This window comes from Heteronotia binoei, chromosome 2, assembly GCF_032191835.1.
Source record: "Heteronotia binoei isolate CCM8104 ecotype False Entrance Well chromosome 2, APGP_CSIRO_Hbin_v1, whole genome shotgun sequence".
In the NCBI taxonomy this organism is placed as follows: Eukaryota; Metazoa; Chordata; class Lepidosauria; order Squamata; family Gekkonidae; genus Heteronotia; species Heteronotia binoei.
In genome coordinates this window covers 41,988,349-42,014,082 of record NC_083224.1, presented here as the reverse complement: position 1 = coordinate 42,014,082, position 25,734 = coordinate 41,988,349, and the positions used below count along the sequence as shown (strand labels likewise).

The 25,734-nt window shown below is 44.1% G+C and overlaps 1 protein-coding gene across 2 annotated transcripts in view; it reads right to left on the bottom strand.

Annotated features, from left to right (window-relative positions):
• The window catches only part of SLC13A3 (solute carrier family 13 member 3), a 64,781-nt gene that overhangs the window by 34,629 nt on the left and 4,418 nt on the right, over positions 1 to 25,734 (bottom strand). For both annotated transcript variants that reach the window (XM_060230855.1, XM_060230856.1), the window contains exons 2-3: positions 4,183 to 4,448; positions 763 to 917 (exon numbers count right to left, since the gene is read on the bottom strand). In XM_060230855.1, coding sequence (XP_060086838.1) covers positions 763 to 917; positions 4,183 to 4,448 — 421 coding nt within the window. The remainder of the gene's footprint in view (positions 1 to 762; positions 918 to 4,182; positions 4,449 to 25,734) is intronic.

Genomic DNA, 25,734 nt, shown 5'->3' with positions numbered 1-25,734 from the left:
ACCACATCTCATTTTCTGAATTTACAAAATCTACTTCGTCCTGACATGACATTTCACAAACTCTGGCTGAAAGTCCATACATGATCCCTATGCATGGCGCATGTGATTGAGGAAAGCAGCAGAAAAAAGAGCTTATTGATTACACATTGCAAAGTTCTCTTCGCTCATAAGAGAACCCTGTTGCTATACCGCCAACTCAGCACTGTATTACCAAACTTATACAGCCTGAGATTTCATAAACACCCCCCCCCTCCGTTTTGGCTGAGGACATGAGGTTGCCATTGGCAATGGCCCCACCTTTGAGGCCTGATCATCCAAGCTTTGAATTAGACTCATAAGGCCTCAACTGTTGTCAGCTAGCTCTCCCTCCTACAGACTCCCTCCCCCTTTACATTTGTTTGGAAAATATTTCTTTGGGAAAGGTGGACTGGGGAAAGGTAGCCAACATGAAGCCCATTAGAACTGCTTTGAACTTTGGTGGAATTGTGAGCTCAGCTTGCAGTGGGCTTGTGGTGTGGTGGAGGGGCTCTCCAATTCTGTACTACTTCTAATGGACCAATTTTAATGGGACATTTTAAAGGCAAGTACTGAAAACTGCTATTTTAATACTGGGAAACAGTAATGTTCCAGCACTGTGGGTGTTTAAGAAGTGGAATGTTACAAGGCTTCCATTCAAGAACTCAACTGCTGGTAGGCTTCCATTTTGCCATTAAAATGTCACAACACTTGTAGCGAACCCTGAAACAAGCCCATCTGACTTACCTTGGTTTTCCTCGTGCTCCCTGCTAGAGGTTTCTCTGTCTCCAAAGAGACTCTTCAGAATTGCTGTTGCGATTGGTAGCATCATGGCTGTTGAGGCTGTGTTACTCAGCCACATAGACAGGAAGGAAGTTGTCAACATCATTCCTAAAATGAGCCTGAAGGAAAGGGAAAAGGAAGGGAAGAGAGGGAGAGGGAGAGAGAGAGAGCGAGATTTACAAGACCATGTTTGGGGGAGTATTTTTTCAGCCTTATAACATTAATCAGAACAAAGCTGTCTCCAGCTATACTCTCTAAAATATAACTGGGATCAGTGTTAATCTAGCTATACTCCCTAAAATATAACTGGGATCAGTGTTAATCAGATTCCAACAATGCTGAAGTAGCTACAGTTTCCCTCTTCTGCTAGTCAAGAGGGAAAAGTAAAGAACTTTTCACATGATTTAAACAAACTCAGTTCTGTAGCTCTCCACTTGTATGAATCTAGCCATGCATGATGGCCTAATCAGCGCTTGACCTCTCTCTCCTATTCGCACAGTTCCAGGCAGGCAGCAATAACAAAAGACTTATTGTGATTCAGAATGCAGTTCATGCTTATGTTGAACCACATTGGATACGGCCCCACACGTGTCATGCCCCCAGTCCACCATCAGTCACAGCATATCTAGTCCACATACAGTAGTGAGATATCTGGCAGTATCTTTCTTTTTTTGACAATTCTGGGCAGATGTACTCTTCACAACTGATGGAGGAAGCCTTCAATGACTAAATGAGAACAAAAAGGGCTGGGGCTCAGTGGCCACACATCTACTTTGCATGGAGGACATCTCTTGTTCACTCCCAGCAGCACCTCCAGTTAAAAGAAGCAGAAAACTAGTGATGTGAAAAGCCTAGGACCATGGAAAGCTCCTGCCAATCAGAGCAGGAAACACTGGGTTTGATAAACCAATGGTCTGGTTCAGTATAAGACAGAGACACAGAGGTTGCAGAGAAAAGGCAATTGCTGGCAATTTTTAATGCGAGCACCCCTACACTTGAGTAGTATATTCACACAAGCTCAAATACATATGTACGGCTGCAGGGCTTTTTTTTGTAGCAGGAACTCATTTGTATATTAGGCCACACATCCCTGATGTAGCCAGTCCTCCTGGAGCTTACAGTAGGCTCTGTACTAAGAGTTCTATCAACTCCTGAAGGATCAGCTACATCAGGGGTGTGTGGCCTAATATGTAAATGAGTTCCTGCTATGAAAAAAGCCCTGGATGGCTGTAAGTACAGTCAAATTGTGACTTATGGCAATCCTAGGAAGACAAGTCAGAAACAGAGGTGGTTTGCCATTGCCTTTCTCTGCAGAGTGTTCCTTGGGGGTGTCTCTTCCAAGTACTGACCCTACTTAACTCCTGAGAGCTACGAAGCTGGCCTACAGCATGCTACCTTCCCTCCCCTCTAACACATACCAAGAAATAATTAGAAAAGAAAAACAATAAAATAGAATTTAAACATGGTGCTAGCACCAGGAGTGAGCATGTGCAAAGATTCTGAGAATGGACTCCATTCCCTCAATCTCTCTCCCCTCTTGAAACACGCCCCCCCCCGGGCACCACCCCCCAGTCTCTAAAAATCTCCCAAGTTGGCAGCCCTAGCTATGCTGTTTTTTACAGGAATCCAGAGTTGGTTACAACATTGTAGTGATTCTTTTTTTCCTTTGTTTTTTGGGTCTGCCAGAATACCCGGGATAATGTGACCATTTAGAAAGTCACATTCTGTTCCACATAGCATAGATATTAGTGGGTAAGAGGGAAGAAGGGTACCATGACTGGGAGGGGGTAAGAATATGAGTCAGACTATGTGGGAAGAGAAAGTGAATGTGGCCATGAATCTCTTCTCTTCCATTTGTGTAATTTATTTGCCTCGTTTAATTATTTTAAAAAATTGCTATTCACCTTTCCGTTATGGGGCATAAAAAGCAACAGCAGTAATCCAACGATATGGAAAAAATAATCATCACACAGACTCTATCCAACAGCATTTACGCAATCTAATTCCATATACTGCTTAGAAATCCAATTGAAGCTATACTGGGAAATCACATGTTCCCTATAACCACATGTTCTGCAATCTGAGAACTAAGGGAAATGTGACGCTCTTACAATAAAAGCATTGCCATAATTAATAACAACTGTGCATTTATTACGCAAAAGAACAAAACAATTATTTGGAAAGGCTTAGTTTTACAGAGAAAATGTCACTAACAACAGAACATGGCCTGCTATGGTTTTGTGGATCATTTGTGCAATTTTTTTTTCATGGTGTTCTCCTTTGTTTCATGTAATTCTCACACACTATGTGAGAATCCATACACACGCACCATGTTAACTGGTGAGGGAGAAAGGGCATTGTATCATTGGCATAAACCATATCAAGGCACTACCAACCGATTTAGAATGTATACAGCCAGAGTCTATCTGTATTCTCCTTTTTCTTGAAAGTCTTGAATCTGAAACCTTGTGTAGAGTTGCCAATTTCTGTGCAGCTGCCAGAGTCACTAATACAGTGTTGATTCAGTGACACATATTTACTTTAAATACATATTTGCCAATGTGATTTAGCAGTTAGTATGTCTGACCAACCCCACAGCAAGCTCAGTTCAAATCCCTGCTCAGACGTGGGGCTCACTGAGAAAGCTTGAGCCAGTCATGCTCTAAGCCCAAATTACCTCACAGAGTTGTTGGAAATTTTAAAATACCATTGCTTTCTATGCAGGTAGACCAGGTCTCTAGATTGGGGAGGCCAGATCTACACCCATAGAAAATAATGGCCCTTTAAAATTTAGAGGGCTGAGGCCTTGACTCTCAGCTGGGGAGCTATCCCTGCTCTCTAGCCACTGCTGTATTGCCAGCACGACTTGATTCCAAACTGGTGAGAGCCAGTTAGGAGCGTGGCCTCTAATCTGGGAGAACTGGGTTTGATTCCCCACTCCTCCACATGCACCTGCTGGTGTGACCTTGAGTCTGTCACAAATTCTCTCAGAGCTGTTCTGCTCAAGGGCAGTTCTCAAAAGAGACCTCCACCAACCTCACAGAGTGTCTTTTGTGGGGAGGGGAAGGGGAAAAGAGATTGTAAACTTCTCTGAGTGAAGGGCAGGGTGTACATCCAATCTCTTCTTCTTCCAATGTTATCTGGAGTGATAACAGCAGAACCAAGAGTTGTGCCCGAGAGACAATTCTGGTGCTGAATCTTCCCAGCCCAACCCAACACTCTAAATATGGGCATGTTAAGGGGTCATATGCCAGTCTGACTATACACCAATAGTAGCAATTGTGCGGCCTAGTCAACAGATCCTTTTGATGGGTCCACTTTGCTCAGATTCTTCTTCTTCACTTTTGAAATCAAGCTAACAAATTCAGTAGCTGCCTCAGTCACCTGGCTGGCTGAACTCCCACGAACATGAGGATCCTCAGAGCAATCCTGCGATGCAGATTCCACTCTTCAATGGCAGCTGCCATGATCAAGCCACTCAGGAAGAGGAAATTGGTGTCTAAAAAATACTGGGGGCAAACTTTGTTGGCAGGGAGGATCCCCAGGAAAGGAAAGAGAATTATGGGAAGAAGAGCCGTCACGGACAATGGCAACGCTTCAGTGCACCAATAAAGAGCCATGAGTAGAATTACATAGAGACATTTTCCTTCCTGAAAGAAAATGAAAGGAAACAAAGGTAAGAGATAATATTATGTACTGTTAGGTCTTGGGGATGTTTTAAAAAAAACAACCCTCTCCAATTCTTATCTTCTTGTCTTTACCTTACTTATTTTAATACCAACCCCACAAATCAAACAACCAGTATTTCTATTTTTATTTTATGGAGATTCAAGGTTGCCACACCAATATCCTAGAGTATCTCAGTTCATTAGTTTATAGCCAGCCTCCTCTCCAGAGCTGAAGAGAAGTTCTTTATTTGTATTTATTTATTGTATATTTTACTCTGCACCTGTCTACTTAGTCTAGGGGCCTCCAAAGCAACAAGTTGCCCAAATGAAAACTACAATCCATTACAACAACACAGAAACTCTTAGCCAACAGGAGAAGACCTCACCCACCTAATCCCCCCCAGATGCAAAACAGCAATCAGATGCTGCCAAAGGCCTGGGAGAATAAAGAAAATCAAGTACTGTAGGTGCCTGAAGAACTTGTCTGGAAATGGTATTCTGAAGCCTGCATGCCTCCACACAAATAGTGTTACCAACTAGCCTGGAAAAAATGTTCTTTCCCTTTAATAGCACTTAATGATGGCATTCTTTAGCTCCACGACATGAGAAGTTTCACTGCCTATTTTCAAACATTAAGTCTCTAATGAAGGGACAGAACATTTTTCTCCAGGTCTGCTGGAAACCCTACACAGGAAAAACCCTCTTTCCAATTGCCACCTTCTTTCTTTCATAACAAAAAGCACCTGAAGGAAAAAATAGAGGGTCACCTTCTGAATTTCTAATTTAATTTATATCCTAGGGTGGTCAACCATCTTTGACTTCTCCAAATCAGTGAAAGCTCTTCCTCGCCTCTTTTTTGTAGTAAGAAACTTAAAATCAAGGAATCCATATTTTCATGCATATCTGCTTCTCAGTATTGGGAAATGGTTCATCATGGCATGCTTCGGTTCTAGGGATGCCAATCTCCAGGTAGGGCCTGAGGATCTCCCAGGATTACAACTGATCTCCAGACTACAGAGATCAGTTCCCCAGGAGAAAATGGCAGCTTTACAGGATTGATTCTATAGTGGGGCTCCTCCCTTCCCAGGCTCTACCCAAAAATTTCCAGGTATTTCCCAGCCCAGAGCTGGCAACTCTATTCCTCAGCAGGTTCTTCATACATTGCTCATTTCGCTACAAAGTACATCTTGGTCATGGCAGCCACCTTCTCCTTGGAGCAGTGACTTTTGGAAAATAAATAACTCCGCAACTTGATTAATGCACAGATCATTCATTTTTGGTCTCAGATACAAACTTTCATATGCAGCTTGTGATTCAGTTAATTTTCCAGCCGTGTAAATGATTGTCAGCAAAGAAGAAGGCAATGTCTTAGGTTTTTTCCACAGTTACACAACAGATTCTTTATATAAACATTTCTATGCAGACAGAAAGGGAAAGTAAGAATATTATGGTTTCACTTTTCAAAGTGTTCTCATAATTCCAGGAGTGCCCACAGGTTCAACATGGTTGAGGACACCTATCCCACGGCTTACAATCTCCTTTACCTTCCTCCCCCACAACAGACACCCTGTGAGGTGGGTGGGGCTGAGAGGGTTCTCACACCAGCTGCCCTTTCAAGGACAACCTCTGCCAGAGCTATGGCTGACCCAAGACCATCCCAGCAGGTACAAGTGGAGGAGTGGGGAATCAAAAGAGATTCCCATACATCTGAACCTCCAAAGCAAAAAGTGAAACTACTTAGTAGATAGCCCATGGGTGCTAGGGAATGCACCAGTCTATTTCCTGTCACCCATTTCCTTCTTCCCTAAAGCAAAGAGTTTTGGCTATCCACCACCTCATTGGAGCAGAAATTGTCATAAAAGGGCCCAGGAAGCATCACCTTTGTGTCTGCCAGGAGCTCCATATCCAAGAGACCTGTTTGAAACCTCCTAAAATTTTGTGATGCCTCAGCCTGCAATGGCAGTGTTACTCAGAAGCTTGGTTTCTGCTGTGTAAGGGGAATGTTGCTTATGGGAGAAAGTCAACATGAGGCTTGTTGCTTTAGAAAAGAAATAGAAGCCAATTGTTGTTAACTCCATATAGGGCTGCCAAGCTCCTGCCAGGGGCAGGGGATCCCTAGTTTGGGGGGCTGCAACCCGCCAGCATGGAGCAGGCTGCTGGGGGATCCCCGCCCCCAAAGAACCCCATCATTGCACAACGTGCCCTGTGCAACAATGTCAACCAGAAGTGATGAAATCACACAGGGCACATTGTGCTGGGGATGCTCTAGGATTTGCAGTAAAAACTCTAGGGTACCATAGAGTTAGCATAAAAACATAAGAGAAGCCATGTTGGATCAGGTCAATGGCCCATCCAGTCCAACACTCTGTGTCACACAGTGGCCAAAAAAAACCCAACAGGGGCCATCAGGAGGTCCATCAGTGGGGCCAGGACACTAGAAGCCCTCCCACTGTGCCTCCCCAAGCACCAAGAATACAGAACATCACTGCCCCAGACAAAGAGTTCCAACAATATGCTGTAGCTAACAGCCACTGCTCCATCAGTGGCTATTAGCCACAGCATGAATACTGTGAATCCTAGAGCTTCCCTGGCATAACATGCCCTGCACAATGACATCACTTCCAGGTGACATCATCGCTTTGTGCATGGCACTCCTATTCTCATAATTCCAGGAGTGCCCACAGGTTCAATATGGTTGAGGACACCTATGCCAACTGTTGACCATCATGTAGTGCCCACTCACAGGGCCTGTTCCAGTGTCTGGAGGTCCTACAGCAAGAAGCTATGTGGTGCCTCTCAACCCCCAACTCCCTCTCTCAGCCAGCCAAAAATGGGTGCAATGGCTGGTGCCTGCCACTGTTTGCATGCATTCATGCTGCTACTCACCAGCCTGAGCATGCAGCAATTGGTGCTAGGGATAGTCAGAGCCTCTAGGGGAAGTGGAACAAGAGGCAGCAGTTCTTCTCCTTCTGCTTCCACTCCAAAGAACAGACACCTTGGTCACCTCAGAAGGTTTTGGTGATGCTCACATCCTCCTTAACCAGGGAACACTGTCTGCTCTTAGCAGAAATGGCTGCTCAGACAAGCGAGCACATTCTGATTGCTGGCAGAGGCAAACCAATCTGCCAACAGTCTGCCATTTGCCCACCACCGGCAGGAAGACCCCTTGCCTGCACACCCCCATCCCCTGCTAGCATTGAATGGGATGGTGGAGGTAAATGGAGGGTCAAACAACGTACTGCAACATCATTTCTGGCTGCATCACTGGAAGTGACACTCCACTCTAGGGTACACTTCAATATAGTGACATCACGCAAGCTATGCAGCCAGAAGTAACTCACAGGATCATAGGATGCCTTTAGGATAAGTCCTGCCACTGCCATTGTGTGCACTAACAGAGGAAAGGAAGAGGGGTCCAATCCCTTCAGGGGGCCCAATCCCAAGAGAAAGAAGGCTGGCAGCTACATAGCAGTGGGCTCTTACTCATTGCCAAACCATACCAATCTCATGCTTAGTCCACTCTATTTGCGTGGTAAGAAGGAAAGTCCAAAGTAGGCAATAGTTTCAGGAGGGGAGCTGTGTTGATCCACAGTAGAAGAGCCATAAGAACATAAGAGAAGCCATGTTGGATTAGGCCAATGGCCATCCAGTCCAACATTCTGTGTTACACAATGGCCAAAAAAACCACAGGCTCCATTAGGGGGTCCATCAGTGGGGCCAGGACACTAGAAGCCCTCCCACTGTGGCCCCTCAAGGACCAAGAATACAGAGCATCACTACCAGACTGAAGTCCAATAGTACCTCATAGACAGACCACTGAAATTTTCAGGATATTAGCTTTTTGAGAGTCAGGTATCTGATGAAGGGAGCTTTGACTCGTGAAAGCTTATACCCCCAAAATCTTGTCTCTAAGGTGCTATAGGATTTGAATCTAGCCCTAAAGTAGAAGAGATGACCAAGCCATAGTTCCACCAAGTGCTCTCCAGGCATCATGGCAGGCTTTTAATGGAGAACTTTCCAGCAGACAGATCTCAGGCTTTAGATCAGGGGTGGCCAAACTTGCTTAACATGAGCCACACAGAATAAACATCAGATGTTTGAAAGTTGCAAATTTAGGTAGGTAGGTAGGTAGGTAGGTAGGTAGGTAGGTAGGTGGAAGGAAGGAAGGAAGGAAGGAAGGAAGGAAGGAAGGAAGGAAGGAAGGAAGGAAGGAAGGAAGGAAAATAGATGGGGGAAGGTGGGAGGGAGGGAAGAAGAGGTGTAAAGTTAAAGCCACTTTAACTTTGTGTGCATTCTCCAAGCTGCTAGCTTGGCCAGATGTGATTCCCGAGCCATAGTTTGGCCACCCTTGCTTTAGATCCACAATTCTGAAAAGCTTGAGTTGAGCTTCACTAAACAGACAGAAATAAAACCTTGAAAATTTCAAAGGGAATAACACATTCTGCAGTAAACTCAGTAGAAATTATTTGTCTTCATTCAGAGGAATCATCAGCTTAAGAGGCTAAATAACTTTTTTATTTTAGCTATTCAGCCACAGGTTTAGCTATTCAGGCACAGCACAAGGAGACTTCTCACTAGAATAGGGATCAACTGTTACACAACTCTTTCCACTCTGGGCACTGCACTGCCAGCTAATGCCCATTGGCTGTTTCAATCTCCAGTTGAAAATGGATATTTCCCTGACACCCAGTTACATGATTTTTGAAACCCTAGCATAGTGTTCTTTTTTCATCTCTGACACATTTTTACAATTGCAAAACCAGCTATCAGTGTATCATTGAAATTATTTTAAAAAATCAAAGCCTCCAAACTTCAGAGTATCTTAACAACATGTAGCTAAAGAGAACAGAAGGCCAGCATTCTACCAGCTACACAGCTTTTGAGGATATGATAGATCTGATGCACAGATTATCACTGATAACCTCAGAACAAGAGGACTTGGACAGGAGAGCCAGTTTGGTGTAGTGGTTAAGCGTGCGGACTCTTATCTGGGAGAACCGGGTTTGATTCCCCACTCCACCACTTGCACCTGCTAGCATGGCCTTGGGTCAGCCATAGCTCTGGCAGAGGTTGTCCTTGAAAGGGCAGCTGCTGTGAGAGCCCTCTCCAGCCCCACCCACCTCACAGGGTGTCTGTTGTGGGGGAGGAAGGTAAAGGAGATTGTGAGCCGCTCTGAGACTCTTTGGAGTGGAGGACAGGATATAAATCCAATATCTTCTTCTTCTTCTGTCTTCCATCCTCACCAACTGCCATTTGCATTTCTGTGCGCTTCTGCTCAAAAAAAAGCCCCGTATTTTGGCAAATTCAACTGGCTTCCTATGCTGCACTGCTTGGATGGGAATGAGCAGTCACTCTGCCTTCTGACCCAGCTGATACACATGCTAAACAGAGTCAAGGAAAACACCTGAACACATCAACTGCCCATCAACAATCCATTTTTTTTTCTGAAGTCAACCCACTTAGAGAAAAAACTGGGCTAGTCTATTCCGCAGAGCAATTAACACAGGCTTATACTAGAACACGTAGTTTCTGTAGGCCCCCCAAATATTTCATGGGACTATTGATCCATTAAAGAATTCAAGGAAATATGGAAGTTTGTAGAAATTAATTTTTTTCCCCTGGCCAATATTGCCAGGAACTATTCAACAACACACCCTTCCTCTGCCCTCAACCTGAACTCGGTAAAAAGCTAAGAAATGCAGCTTGGTCACCTCCTGTTATGCAAAAGAAACAGCCAAGCTGTGTTACAGCAGCAGCTCATACTGCCTCCAGTTTCCCCAGGTCTCCAAGACTATCCTCATTTCAATTAATGCAGTGTCCTGGAGTAGCTCCATTACTGCAGTGGAGAACTTTTGTAACCTGGACTTGGATGACGGCTACGAACTCCCTACTGTGAAGCCCTGCCTTCCGCACCTACTGCCAGTTTCAAGCTTGCATACTGCTGACAGCCACCTTCATTAGAAGCTGTCGTGACAAGGCTTTTGCACACCTCATTAGCTACGTCCCTTGTGCCCCTGCCAAGAACATGGGCACCTCCTGCGTTGCCTGCTCCCCTTGCAATTATTCACCACTCACAAAAAGGGCTTACTGGCTCCTTTGGGCTCCTACCTTAAGCACCCTGCAGTTTTAGAAGCAGTCAAACATGAATCAAGGCATGGCTAAGTGTTTCCGGTCCATAACATTTTGGGGGGTTTTAAGCATACTTGGTAAGGAAACTTTGAATTTCAGCTTTTTAAGGAGCAATCAGTATATTCAACCGCAGAGCCTATCTAGACGAAAGTGCCTTTCCTATTATGATAATTCTTCTAGTTGTTCGTGCAGGATTGTAAAAAGCCTCTTGCCTCACTGCCAGGATAGCTTTAAAAACAGCCACTGGCGGCCAGCCTGGCAGGAAAGCTTGAAGAGAAGAGTTCTTCCTTCTTTTTACTCACAAATGTATAGCACAGCAGGCCTGCAATGATAGCTAAGTAATTAATTAACTAGTTAAAGCTCTTTTTACTGGTAAGACAAATTTTTTCAATTAATTGGGAGGGGGAATTTTAAGGACTGTTTAAATGTATGAATTTGAAAATCTGCCCTGCATGGCCCAAGCTAGCCTGCAGAAACAAGCAGGGTGGCCCCTGGTTAGTAGTTGGTTGGGAGACCACCAAGGAAGTCTAGATTTCCTCCAGAAAGGCAGGCAATAGCAAAGCACCTCTGATTGTCTCTTGCCTTGAAATCCCTAGAGGACTACCATAAGCCCACTGAGACTTGAAGGCATTGTCCAGCACCGCACTTGCAAATCCATACTGGCAGGCACCTTTTTAAAGGAGGCATTCTCCGGTATTCTGCATCTACTGAGATGGTTTTGTTTGTTTGGCTTTTTTTGTAGCAGGAACTCCTTTGCATATTAGGCCACACAAACCCTAATGTAGCCAGTCCTCCAAGAGCTTACAGTAGGCCTTGTACTAAGAGCCCTGTAAGCTCTTGGAGGATTGGCTACATAAGAGGGGTGTGGTCTAATATGCAAAGGAGTTCCTGCTACAAAAAAAGCCCTGGTTATACTCCACCTTATTTATGCAGACTCAACAATGCAGTTCTGGAAGCCGCCCTGAGCCACTTGTGGGAAGGGCGGGATACAAATCAATAAATAAATAAAAAAGTTCTAGGTTGCAAGCACCAAAATAATAATGGCCCAGTTAATGAAGTTTTTAAAACATATAGCTGGTGCCTGCTGAGACACACCCATCTAAAAACAAAGAAATGCTATCTAACTACATTTTATCTCGCTGTTCTTCCAAGGAACTAAAGGTGACATACAAAATTCTCTCCTCATCTCTTTCATCTTCATGATGACGCTGTACGGTAGGTTTGGCTGAGAGGAAATGAATAGCCTGAAGCCATCTATTGAGCTTCAGGGCTGAACATGAATTTGAACTGGGATCTCTCTGATCCAACATGAGTGTCCAACATTCTAATTACTATACCAGCATTTCTTTAGCATCCAAGGCTCTATATGGGTCTACAAGATTATTCCACAGGGTCTATGTGCCCATTCTATTAAGAAAGGATGAGCCATTATCACAGCAGTTCAGCTGATATGAAAACGAAGCCCTCTCAGTTTTCTAGGAATGGGGTCAGGGACTCTGTCTCAGGGAAGTGCGCCAGAATCAGCTTCCCTTTTCATCGTTTCTAAGGGCAAGAACTCATAGAGTTTCTACCTGCAGTCACTTTGCTTCCATATCATTCCACAGCACTGAGAGATGCCAGCCTCCAGGTGGGACCTGGGGATCCCTAGAACTACAGTTCTCCAGACCACAGAGATCAGCTCCCCTGAAGAATATGGCTGCTTTGGAGGGTGGACTTTATGGCATTGTACCCCACTGAAGTCCCTGTCCTCCCCAGGTTCCATCCCGAAAGCTCCAGGAGTTTCCCAACCTGGATCTGGCAACCCTACCCACCTCCCAATCCTTCACCAGTGGCCAGGGGGGACCTGGTAACAGTAGCACTAACCAGAAGATATGCCCTAGGAACTCTTAACAAGGTGAATGGCAACAAGGAGGTACAATCCTAATACAGTCATTTTAGTCTGTTCCAATATAAAATTGAACTGGATTTCAGTCTGTTTTCTAATGGAAAGGGTCTCAGCATAGAGAGACACCACTTTGCATCCAAAGAACGCAATGGCCAGTGGCTATCAAATATCAGAAGTTCTGATTTCTCTAAATAACTCTCAGAATTTCTCCAGGCTCCTTCCCTAGCCTGTTTACCCCTACCTAGAAGCTATAGTTCACAAAGAAAGTTCTGTGCAAAGTCCCTTCTAATCAAGGGATGGGATTGTGTAAAGCTTGTGTAAAACTTTGCTCAGGGCCTTTTGAGTTGTGGCCCAAGAGAACCATATGTCCTTTGAGACCTTATAGTCAGTATAAACATTCTTCTTTAACTTGCTTTTAAAACATAGCTGATAAAGATCAGGCAGTATTGCTGTGAGATTCAAGAAGATAAAAAGCTCCCATGGGTCATGTACAGCACGCTGCACATTCTTTAAAAAGAGGCATCCAGTGTGCTGTGCACCAGTGAGCGAAGAAGAATAAGAGAAGATATTGGATTTATACCACACCCTTCACTTGGGAGTCTCAGAGCAGCTTACAATCTCCTTCCCTTCCTCTCCCCACAACAGACACCCCATGAAGTAGATGGGGCTGAGAGAGCTCTCAGAGAACTGCTCTTGAGATAAGAGCTCTGAGGGAACTGTGGCTGACCTAAGGTCACCCAGCAGCTGCACGCGGAGAAGTGGGGAATCAAACCCAGTTCTCCAGATTACTCTTAGCCACTACAACAAACTGGGTCTCAGAGAGAAGGATAGGGCTTGGGGACCATTAAAATTTGTAATCAAAACAGGGGCTCATGGGATGCTAAAATTTCAGAACTCCTGCACAGCACCAACCTTACTTTCCCACTTTAAAACTATCATTCAATTGATATTTATATAATTAATAAACACTAATGTACATAGATCTAATCAATGGAAACTCATGCAGGCTGATGGTATTCTACTGAAGCTTAATTTGCATATATAACTGAACTTTAATTTATTGTTTTCTTTTACTAGAATAACTTTTAATAAGCTTGATGCTTGTTTAATGCAAATAAACTGATGTTGCCTTCAAACCCAAATGACTGATCAGCTCAGATTTAAGACAACTAAACCATTTTGTGGGCTAGTAACTCTTTTCAGATTCAAAAATATTCTATTTGTTCATTTCTTGCATTTGATCTGCTGTTTAATGACAAAGAATGATATACTTGGGAAAAGCCTCCAGCTTGCTAGCAGCAACCTAGTAGCAGCCAAAGTACATCTAGGCAGACTTTTTTCCCTCCTCTTCCATCCTGCAGGTATTTAGGTTGGCCAGAGTCAGAGGCACATGTTTTTTGGTAATAGCCAAAGACAATTCACCCTTGGCTCTTAGCATATGACTTGTAGTAGAGTTTCCAGGATTGGGTGGCTACATGGGGGTACTGTCATGGATAAAGTTTCCAGTGATTTCTAGAGTGGACATTTCTAGAGTGGACTTCCAGTGATTTCTAGAGTGGACTGACATCACCTAATGGCGATTTTTAAATTATTATTATAAAAGGAAGTACTTCTTCACTTAAAAGAGTAACAAACACATAGAACTCAATGCCCAGGAATTGGTGGCAGCTATAAACATAGAAAGCTTCAGGAGGGGAATGGATAAACACATAGAGCAGAGGTCCATCAGCGGCTATTAGCCACAAGCTATGTGGAATACTATATCTGGGGCAGTGATGCTCTGTATTCTTGGTGCTCCGGGGAGCAACAGTGAGAGGGCTTCCGGAGTCCTGGTCCCACTGATGGCAGTTGTGTTTGGCCACTGTGGGACACAGATACCATTTTCGCACACAGCTTACCATGCGGTCACGTTCCTGTTCTCTCCGCAGCATCTGTCGGATTTCCCATTATCTGCGCCGGAGTTATAGGAAGTACTGCGGCTTTTGTGTAGCAAATGTAAACTGTGTTTTAACAGTTTACGTTTGCTACGCAAAAGTCGTGGCACTTCCTGTAACTTCGGCGCATATAGTGGGAAATCCGACGGACGCTGCGGAGAGAACAGGAATGTGACCCCGTGGTAAGCTATGTGCGAAAACGGTCAGAGTGTTGGACTAGATGAGCCATTAGCCTAATCCAACATGGCTTTTCTTACGGTCTTCTGCTGGCCACAGGAATGGCAGTGGGAAATAAGAGTCAGAGGCAGGACACCCCCTGGCCCTGGTGGGAAGATGGGAGCTCTGGCTCATTTTTTGGGAGCTATAATCTTCAGCTTGGTTTGTTTGCTGCTTTACCCATTTGAGTCTGCAGTTTGAATCCCCACTTTTGTTTGAAGATTTGTGTCCCTCCATGGAGAAAAACAGCCTGAAGATGCTTATTTAAGTGAATGAATGGTTTTTGCACAACTGCAGCCCATTTCTGGAGGTTTTTCTCCTCAGCTGACCTCCCAGGTTCTTGTCCTTAGTATTTAGGGTGTTCGGAACGAAGCATTTGAACCAGATTGACATACATACGCCTGTTTGAGCAAGGAGGGTCTAATATTTGTCTATTAACTATGTATAATTTTAATGTTGTTTTATAATTTTAATGCTGTTTTAACCATTGTATTTTGTATAATGTCTCATTGAATGTTGTTAGCCACCCTGAGCCTGCCTAGGCAGGGACGGTGGGATACAAATAAAATTTAATAATAATAATAATATTTTTCATGAACCCAGAGGCTAGTTCCATGATTATCAGAACTTCTTGACAGGTGCTTTTATTGTCTAGGATGACACCATCACCAGCAAAGCCATGTGACTTTGGAGGACCAATGCAGGTCCATCTTAATGAACCAGAGGCTGCATTTTAGAGGGCATACTTCCTAGCCTTTATGGTGGTAGAGAAAATTCAGGTGAAGGAATTGTGGTGGCTGTTATGTCCTAAATAAGCAAAGGAAACAATTTCCACAACAATCATGTTTTCGTAACTACCTAATCCAGTCTCTAGCATCTGATGATCCTTTTCTTCTCTGGCACGTGGCAATTCTGTATGTGTAGTCATGAGATTTGTTTGCTCCAAGCAAAAAGGCTGCTGGCGTTGCTGGTCCTCACTAGCCATCTTGATGTAAACTAGCAGGCCATGCAAAGATGACAGCTTCCACCTACGGTGAAGAAGTCATTCCACCATGGGCTACAGCAGTCTCTGCCATTCTATCGCTTTTATGAGTCATTCCTTAAGGCCAGTGGTCTACTGGGAAAATTCAAAACATATTTGCCACTGGTATGCCAAGTGAGAAAATCTGTACAAGCATACACATTAAATGCAGTCTGCAGTTTCTTACTCCTTCTGACAATCTGGGGAACAAAACTCCACCGATAGATGAAAACCCTAGCATTCCACATCTAACTGGAGACTCATACAATCGTAGAAGTGCACAGAGCACAAGCTTCTCTTCATCTCTGCATGCAGTCCAGAATCCAGCCACATGAAGTTCCTTTCCCTGCTGTGAGTCTGCCTCTCATGCTCCCCTTGGCATTTTCTAAGAAACTGTGAAAAATGTAACCTGTTCCTTCTTTATTTTTTTTCTTGTAGCACTTACTTGACGGCTGTGGCTTTGCAGAACAAACTTGAGCACAGCCCTCAGTGTCAGAAGTTTAATCCCACTTGGGAACAAAAAAACAACTCTGGCAGCCACAATAAAATAAAGCTGTTTATTTTTAACCCCGAGAAATCTATTTACCCAGAGCACACAAAAAATATCTTGAGAGAGTGCAAATTCTATGACAGGCAACCACAAGGTACAGAGAGAAACTGCAGTTTCCCTCACCACTAAATTGGGATGTAAGAGCCAACCACGCTGGATTGGATCAGATCCTTCTAATTCAGCATCCTGCTTCCCACAGTGGGCAAACAGATGCCCCCTGGGAAGCCCATTAGTTTCCATCCAGAGCAGGGAATTGGGGGGAGGCATTTGTTATTTATTTACAAAAATTGCACCCTGCCTTTCTGCCCTGACAAGGGCCAACAAAACATACAATGACAAAATCAACCCCACTCAAAAAAAACACACATCAATTTTTAATAGAGTTTTTTTCTCTGTAGCTCCTGTGCAGTTGAGCAAGTCTGGCAAAGCAAACTGTTATGCAGAAGGAAGCAAGAGAGAGGGAGAAGGAAGCAGATGACAACCAGTTGCTCAGGGGCCTGATTTGGCCCCCACGGCGCATGTTTGACACCCCTGCTTTAAGGTGCTACTGGACTCTTGCTCTTTTCTGCAGCTACAGAAAGACTAACATGCTGCTACAGACAGACTAACATTAAGACAGATATTGAAAAATGGTTAGGAAGGATGATAATTGAGGGAATGAAACAAAGAAGTCTTCATCCACTGGCAGAAGACAGCCACAGAAAGTGACAGACAAATCACACTGTGGAGAAAGTTCCAGAGCTTTTGTGCCATGACTGAGAAAGCCATCTCCTAGGTTGCTGCCAACCTAATTTCAGGAAGTGGGAGCACCTAAAGCAGAGCCTATGAAGATGACTGTAGTAGTTGGGCAGGTTCACAGGGAGTAGGCAGTCCTTCAGGTATGTTGGTCCCAAACCACAGATGGCTTTGAAGATCAAGACCAGCACCTTGAACTGTGCCAGGAAACAAAGTGGGAGTCAATGTAGATGGCCCTAGACTGAAGTGATATGGTCCCTAAAATGCACTCCAGTCCACATCCAACTGAAATGTCCAAACACTTCTCATGGGAAGGAGAAGGAGGAGGAAGAGGATGGATTTATACCTGAAGGAGTCTCAGAGCAACTTACAATCTCCTTTCCCTTCCCCTCCCCACAACAAACACCCTATGAGGTAGGCGAGGCTGAAAGAGTTCTGACAGAAACTGCTCTAGAGAGGAACTGCTGTGATAGAGTTATGACTCACCCGCAGTCACTCCAGCAGTTGCATGTGAGAGGTGGGGAATCAAACCCGGTTATCCCAAATAGGAGTCCATGCACTTAACCACTACACCAAACAAATGCACATAGAGTGTATTTCACTAATCTAAACTAGACATAACCAGGGCATCCATCACAACGGCCAGATCTTCTCCCCCCAGGAAAAGCCACAGCCAATCAAAACTGGTAAAAGGCACTCCTAGTCACAGATGTCATCTGTGTGCCCACCGGTATGCCTGGGTCCAATATAACTCCCAGACTATGGACCCATTCCTTCACGGGCAGTACAGCCCCTTGAACATAAGCAGGTAGGGCAAGGCAAGAAAGACTGATGTCCATCAAATGTCCACTGTCTTCCATATCAGCAAAACCAACATCCACAGCATAAATGTAGTTGCCATGATGAGTTCATTGTACTGGTGAGTTACGGCCATGATGAGGTGGATTGTGGATATTAGAGGGGGACATTTAATGTACCCTGTGCTAACTTAAAAACATGGACAACAGAAGGTATCACAGATTAAGCAACTACACAGGCAGGTTAATAAGTGAACTTACATTGTAAGTTTACCCCACGTTGAGTCAAGAGGGATGGCAGAGTATAAATATTATAATTAATAAACAGTAAATAAAACATTGAGAAGTTGGTGGCTGATACAAGGTTTTATTGTGCTGTTAATGAGCATGCATAAATGAACAACTGCAATTAGTTGACTTTCATGTCAGTGATTTTCAGGGAAGCTACTCTGTTCATTCAGCTACAAGTCACAAAATGGCATGAAATCAACTGATGTCAACCAGTCCTGGCTAATGCAAATTAGAGAATCCCTCGTGTGTACTAAGAAAAACAATCCATGCCAGTTTGCAGTGTTTGGGGTGTTTTTACTATTTCTTTCTTTGACACTCATAGCATTCCTAACCCACGTTTGATCTTCTGGCTCCCCATCCCTCAACAGCTGGCCTGCTAGCAATATCAACACAGCAATTCTAAGCAGGTCTACTCAGGGGCTGGACCCTGCTGTAGATTTCAACTAACAGGAGGGGCGGAATTTTGCTGACTCTTTTCTTCCTTCCACTGTGGATTCCGTCCTCCTGCTGTTCTTAGGGGTCGGATATCCCCCAGCAGCAGCATTTCTGGGAGACTTTTGAGCTGTACTGAGATGGAGGCATTGAGAAATCTCTTCCATGGATCCAGCCTCAAAGCCTGTTAAATAGGGCTTTCTCCTAAGAAAGTGTTCTTAGAATTAAGCTGCAATTCTGCCAAGCCTCTCCAACTGATCCACTGAGCCTCCCGGACATTTCTCCTCTCATTATTGTTTGCAGGATCTCCCTGTATAACTAGAAGTGGGTGTCAGTTCCCCTGTTGCTGCCACCACAGTTCCTTATGTTGCTGCACTGATAAATGGCTGTCATGTGTGAACAGAGCAATGGCCATATAGACCCAGTGAGGGGCCAGCTGTTAGACTGATGGCCTGAGAACCAGGTTCAAAGCCCTACTCAGCCATGAAGCTCTTTGGGTGACTTGGGACCAGTCACCCTCTCTCAGACTAACCTACGTCACAGAGATGAGATGAAAATAAAACAGAAAGGGGAGAACCATGTCAGCCACATGGGGTGGGAGAGGGGGGAAAAAGAGGTAACTGCTTCGTCAACTGCCACAGAAGCTTTTACCCTGAACATGAATGTGAAATCAATGCTTTCCAGCTGAGGGGGAGGGGAGGCTTGTATCCACCAGAAGCCTCAGATGATAATGAACAACAGGTCAGAAGGTGGGAATTACACTGACCTATTCATAATCAGAGTACTACCGCAGAGCAATCCTCAGCTGGTCTGCTCAGAATCCTACTCAGGTCTCTTCAATGAGACTTAGTCCCAGGATTCTTAGGTAGAACTACCTTATTGATCTTCTCTTCCTTTTGCCATATTTTGCCAACGAACATAAGTAAAGCCAGTTGAGCCTGTATGCTCCCATCACAGCACAACATAAACCATCAAGCCAATCAATCAAGATACTCAGGATGTGCTGTACAAAATGATTTTGCAAACTTGGTTGGAGAAAATATGGACTGTGATCTATACTGCTGTTTATCTTATTGTAAGTAAAGGTAGTCCCATGTGCAAGCACCAGTCGTTTCCGATTCTAGGGTGAAGTTGCTTTCACAACATTTTCACGGCAGACTTTTTACAGGGTGGTTTGCCATTGCCTTCCTCAGTCATCTATACTTTCCCCCCAGCAAGCTGGGTACTCATTTTACCAACCTCGGAAGGATGGAAGGCTGAGTCAACCTCGAGCCAGCTACCTGAACCCAGCTTCCACTGGGATGGAACTCGGGTCGTGAGCAGCGCTTAGGACTGCAGTACTGCAGCTTTACCTCTCTGCAGTCCTATTTATGTAATTTCTGTACTGGTTAATGTGAATACTGGGGGGGGGGGGCTCCCTCTCCCTCTGGGTGACCTGCCCCCCCAGGGAAAGTGCATGCGCAATACATCACCTCTCCTTTCCCGGTGTAGTGAACGCTGCATGGTCACTGTCTGGCTATGCCTGGCAGATGGTCACTGCAATGGCCTCTCCTACATTACTGCATCCGTGGCAACACCTTCTCGCTGGTCCCCCCTGTTTTCACAGAGTTTGCCACGTCATGGTGCAACCGAATGTCCAGCGGTATAACCTGATGGGCAGGTTGGGCTCACCAACCTCGCCAGCCAAGAGAAGGAAAACTCTAACATCAAGCCTGGGCAGACAGAGTTCGTTAATGTAACATCTACCACCTGGAGGACTCGCTGCCGGCGTCCCGGCTTACTGGGCCATGGCAGATGACCCCATGGTGAAAGGGTGGAGCCAGTACTGCACACACTGCGCTTCACCTAAAAATTCCTCTGCGCAGGCCTGAAGGGTATCCACATCCACAACCCACAAAGAATCGTACTGCTACAGCACCAACCCCAAATCAGACTTTTCCCTGCAGCCACGGTGGCCGGACCTGCCTGTCCCGCATTGGTCTTGTCAGCCACCAGCGAGCCTGCAGCAGACGTGGACTACTGCACCTTTCTTAAATCTTCGTTCGCGAAGTCAAGCCAAGAGAGAGAGAAATGTGAATACTAATGGTATGCTTCAGTTCTTCCTGAGGGTTCCATATTTCTAAAATCCTAATGCCTGTTATTGAATGTCTCATTGGAATGTTGTACTATTGAATGTTGCCCTGGCTCACCATGTGTAATCTGCATTGAGTCCCTGTGAGAAAGGTGGACTATAAATAATGCAAACAAAGAAATCAATCACAGCTGCCTGCCCATGTACAGTGGCCTGTCAGGTGTTTGACAATAGCTGATCACTTCTGCAACTTCCAAGGAGGCAGCAGAAACTGATGATTATTGCACCTCTGGATCTACCATACAGGTCCCCTAGGTTGCAGCACATAACCAGTGGTGCAGACCTGCAACCATGCAAAACAATGCTCGATAAAAAGGTAAAGCACCGAGTCATTACTGTCTCATGGGGTGACGTCAAATCATGCCATTTTCATAGCATACTTTTTACAGGGTGGTTTGCTATTGCTTTCCCTAGTCAGCTACATTTTATCCCCAGCAATATGGGTACTCATTTTACTGACCTTGGAAAAATGGAAGGCTGAGTCAACCTTGAGCTGGCTACCTGAACCCAGCTTCTGCCGGGATCAAACTCAAGTCGTGAGCAGAGCTTGATAATTCAGCATAAATCCCTGCCATGTAGGATATTTTGACTATTATTTCTGCAAAAGTCAAAGTCTGGGCACCTTTAAGGAGAGTTTTCTCCCTGTTTGTTCCTCAAATCCTATAAGTAGGCTTGTATCTGCAACATCTCCAGAAGACATTACAAACTATTAAAGTTGTTTGTCAAGCTAATGTGCAATAACAAGCTAATATAATGAGATATTTGCAAGCAGCTAAAAGGAATTAAATATGTAATTCTATTTCTACTCTTTGAACCAAATGAAACATTACATATGTGCTTACAAAGCCCTGAACAAATATTCAAAAAGGAAATTATGAACAGCAAATCTTTAAAAAAAAGCTCTTCCATCCTATGTGCTATAACATCAAATGAAGCAATGCATTGGTCCCCTCTCCCTTATTCTGGAGCTGCTGTAAACTTAAGAAATAACAGCACAATCCTGTGTCTTATCTAATTAAGTACAGACCCAAAGTAGATGTCTCAAGTAGACATGCCCCACGAAAATCTACCAATCTTTCACAACCCATGCTTCTTTCAAATACTTCCTTTCTCATCCCATCCTCTCACAAGGGTGTCCAAATTATGGCTCATAGACCCTTTTCATTCATCACACGAGGACATAATTTTAAAAAAAAAGTATGTCCAAATCAGGAGTTGTCAAGTGTCCAGGCCAGCTCCATGCCTTCATATTCAGAAGTAAACACAGGTGCTCCAGCGCCATGAATGTCTCAGCTGCTCTAGCATTAGTAAAAGGGAACAGAGTTTTGTCCTTTACCAGCCCTTGAGCTGCTGAGGCACGTGTGGCACAGAAAGCAATACATGGGGTAGGCGTTGCCCAAGGCCAGGCCCATGCCCACCAGAAAGTCTTTGTATCTCAGTATGGCCCTCAGACCAAAAGATTGGGATTATTATTATTATGTGTGTGTGCAGGTAGAAAGGTCTCACAAAAACAGTGATTTCGGCTGAAGATTTCTAAATATGCAGTGGTAGAAGACTCAGTAATACTGGAGCTGTTCCATTTTTGTCAGGATCCTGTTATTGCAAATCTGTTACAATTTCATTTTTTAAAAACCCAAAAAAAGGAAGGGTCAGCCATTCTAGCTGTTGTAGTTTTCATGAAAATCTCCTTTGGAGTTTGGGTAACAGTCACCTCTTCCTAGGCTAAGGGGGAGACAACACCCTGCTCAGCCTTACCCTCTGGTGAAGGCTAACCCAAGGTTTCTGCTACCATAGATTAATGAAATGCCCTCTTTGTTTTAATAAGTACTGGTCAGTATTCATTCTACAGCACATTATGTAATCAAAAGCTGGCAAATTTTAGCAGATTGATTTTTAATACCTGACATTTCTTTTGCTTCCTCGCCAATACCACTGTACCTATGTCACAAGCAGTTGATGGAGATTAGAAAGCTCCCTTTTGTGTCTCCAGGAACAAGGGATCTTGCCCAGCCAACAAAGTACCAAGCAGCTCCTATGAATTTTACCCCAAAGTGGCTCGCTCTCACCAAGCCTGACAACCTTGGAATTTTGGAAACTCAGGCAGATTTACCCTGGTCAAAATTTAGATTGCAAACTCCTTGGGACAGCTATGGGGAGTATGCGCCCCCAATACTACAGAAATTACACCGGTTACCAATCTACTCCCAAGCCCCATTCAAGGTGCTGGTTTTGACCTTTGGGACTGGGGTATCTGAAGGCCCATCTTCTCCCACATGTTCCTGGCTGGGAATTAAGATCACCAAAGAAAAGCCCTTCTGACTGTCCTGTCAATCAAAGCAGCTCATTTGCTGCATACCCAAGAGAGGGCAGCTCCATGATTATGGAACAACTTCATCAGGGAGGTGTGCCTGGCCCCATCACTTTCGATCTTTAGGAGCAGATGAAGGTGGTTTTATTTAGTACTGCATGTGATTAACTTCCTTGGTTTTTTGCTGTCAAATAACAGGTGACTTATGGTGACCCTGTAGGATTTTCAAGGCAAGAGATGTTCAGACGTGATTTGCCATTGCCTTCCTCCTTGCCACAACCGTGGTATTCCTTGGAAGTCTCCCACCCAAATACTAACCCATAGCCGACCCTGCTTAGCTTCCATGATCTGATGAAATCAAGCTAGCCTGAGCTATCCAGGTAAGGGCAATTAACTTACTAGCAGTCCTAAAATGCGGTTTTAAATTTTGGTGTATGTATTTTTATGCAATGTTTTATTTATATTGTAAGCCGCCTTGAGTTCCATAAAGAAAAAAGGCAGTTAATGTTTTAAATAATAATAATAAAATAAACAAGAGTCTTGTAGCACCATTAACAAGTTTTTTTTATTGTGGACATTTGTGGACTAGAGAACAGATGCCTAAATGCTCAAGAAAAACACACGCACAAACAAATGGGGGGGAAAGACTTCTTTTTCTTTTTACAACATAGGTAGGAAGTGAACAGATCCACCATTAAACAGGATGAACAAAGTCCAGAGATGAAAATGCCCTCCTTGAAATTTTCCTTCCAGCAGCCCCTTCTTTGTTAAACCAACATCCAATCCTGTGCACACTTATTTGGGGGAAAGCCTAAATGAATGCAGCAGTGCTGATATATAAGCCAACATACATATAATCACACTGCAAAAACGGCATATGCTTTAAATTACCACATCTTTCCCACAGCAATGATGGGGATAAAGAAACAAAGGAACACAGAAGGAGGGCTGTATGCTAGAGCCAACAGTCAGTCTTCATTGCTTACTGAAATATTTCTAGACCGCCCTTCCCCAGAAAAAAGTGGGCTCAAGGTGAACTCAATGCATTTTACAGACACAGTTGGCCTCAAGGCATAGACTATTATATAGCTCAATAAAACCAGGGCTTTTTTAAGCAGGAACGCACAGGAAGGCAGTTCTGGTTGGCTTGGTTTCAGGGGGTGTGGCATAATATGCACATAAGTTCCTGCTGGGCTTTTTCTACAAAAAAAGCCCTGAATAAAACTATATCTAATAATTAATAAAAATTTAAAATACACTCAACCAAAATCCTGACCAGAATGGGCTGCCACCATCCTGACCACCCTATGGGAGGGGAGAGAGGGAAGGAACTGGCGTGAGTTGGTGTACATGCAGGAAGAAACATCTTAGAACTAGATGGGCCAGATTCCTTTCAATTTATTTTGAAGATTAAATGAGAGGGAAGGAAATACATATTCTAATCATTCCTATTCCTTCGGAGAGGGAGGGGAAAAATCAAAACAAAGTATGCATTATGAAACAGATCAATATCCTTTTGCCTAAATACCAGCATCAATAGCCTTCTTAAATTTGTATCAGCCAAAATTGAGATAAGGCTGATTAGTCAAAGAAGTAAGCAAGCAAGTTAGTTACAGTTTCACTAGCTGGTTATTCTCAGAAATAAAAATAACAATGTCATCTTTAACAGTTCTATTGATTGGAATGGTATAAAATAACCATTCCATGCCTTGCCAAGCAGTAAGCAGGGCCGGCCCTGCCACTAGGGAAACTTGGTAATTGCTCAGGGCACCAGCCTTCTGGAGGCACCAAATTAGGCGGCCCCCCACATGATTATCAGTGTGGGGAGGGGTACCAGAAGTTAGCCTTGCCTAGGGTGCCAGACAGTCTAGGGCCAAGCCCTGGCAGTAGGAACAGATGGGGGAAACTGTGAGAGTCTCATGACTTGAGAGACAACTGGAGTTGACAGAACCAATTCAGTTATTCTAGTGACAGGATGTCTTCATCACATGCCAGTGTCTTTTTGAGGGACTGGGATGGGATTGCGATTAGTATGAAAATATTATAAAACAGACCCTGCAGGGCAGATCTGCTGGAATGGTCACAGGACACAAAATGGGATGCTTGTACATGGTGTACTGCAACCAGCTGCAGGAAGTAGCTTTCTGGCTAAGGAGGAAAATATAAACACTTAAAATAATAGCTCGGAAGACAGCAGTGAGGCCTGTTGCATGGCGTTACATGTTCCCCAAGATACCATGTGCTGTAAGTGATCTACAGTACAGCTCTTTCCCCATTGGCTTCAATGAACTTAGAAGGCTGTCCACTTAGGTGGCACCGCTAGATTTAGGGTCAGGAACAGCAGGCAAAACAAGAGAAGACATACCTTGCCAGAGACTGGGAACTATGTATGCCCAACTGCTGGTCTCTTTGGGGCTTATGAATGCTCATCTGAAAGCCTCCATCAGTACTTGGCAAAAGAGAAGGTAGCCAGTATGCTTTGGAGAACACTTCTATTTGATTCTCTCTATACTGATTCTTTAATATCTTTTCAGCTCCAACAATGATATGTCCTCTTTTTGGCCCAGGCTTATAACAATAAAGTAACAGATATTCTCATATTTTGATATATTACTGTTTTATTGCTTTCTCATGCTACTCAGATCAAAGGTTTGCTCAATTTGTTAATTTTACTATTCTGTCACTGGATCTTAAATTTGTACTATTTTGCACTCTAAACCACTGCCTACCAGCTATATGTAGCTCTGCTCACTGTACCTGATTCCTCGTCTGATGACGTGTGCTTCTAGCACACGAAAGCTTACATTCTGCATAAAACTTTGTTCATCTTAAAGGTAAA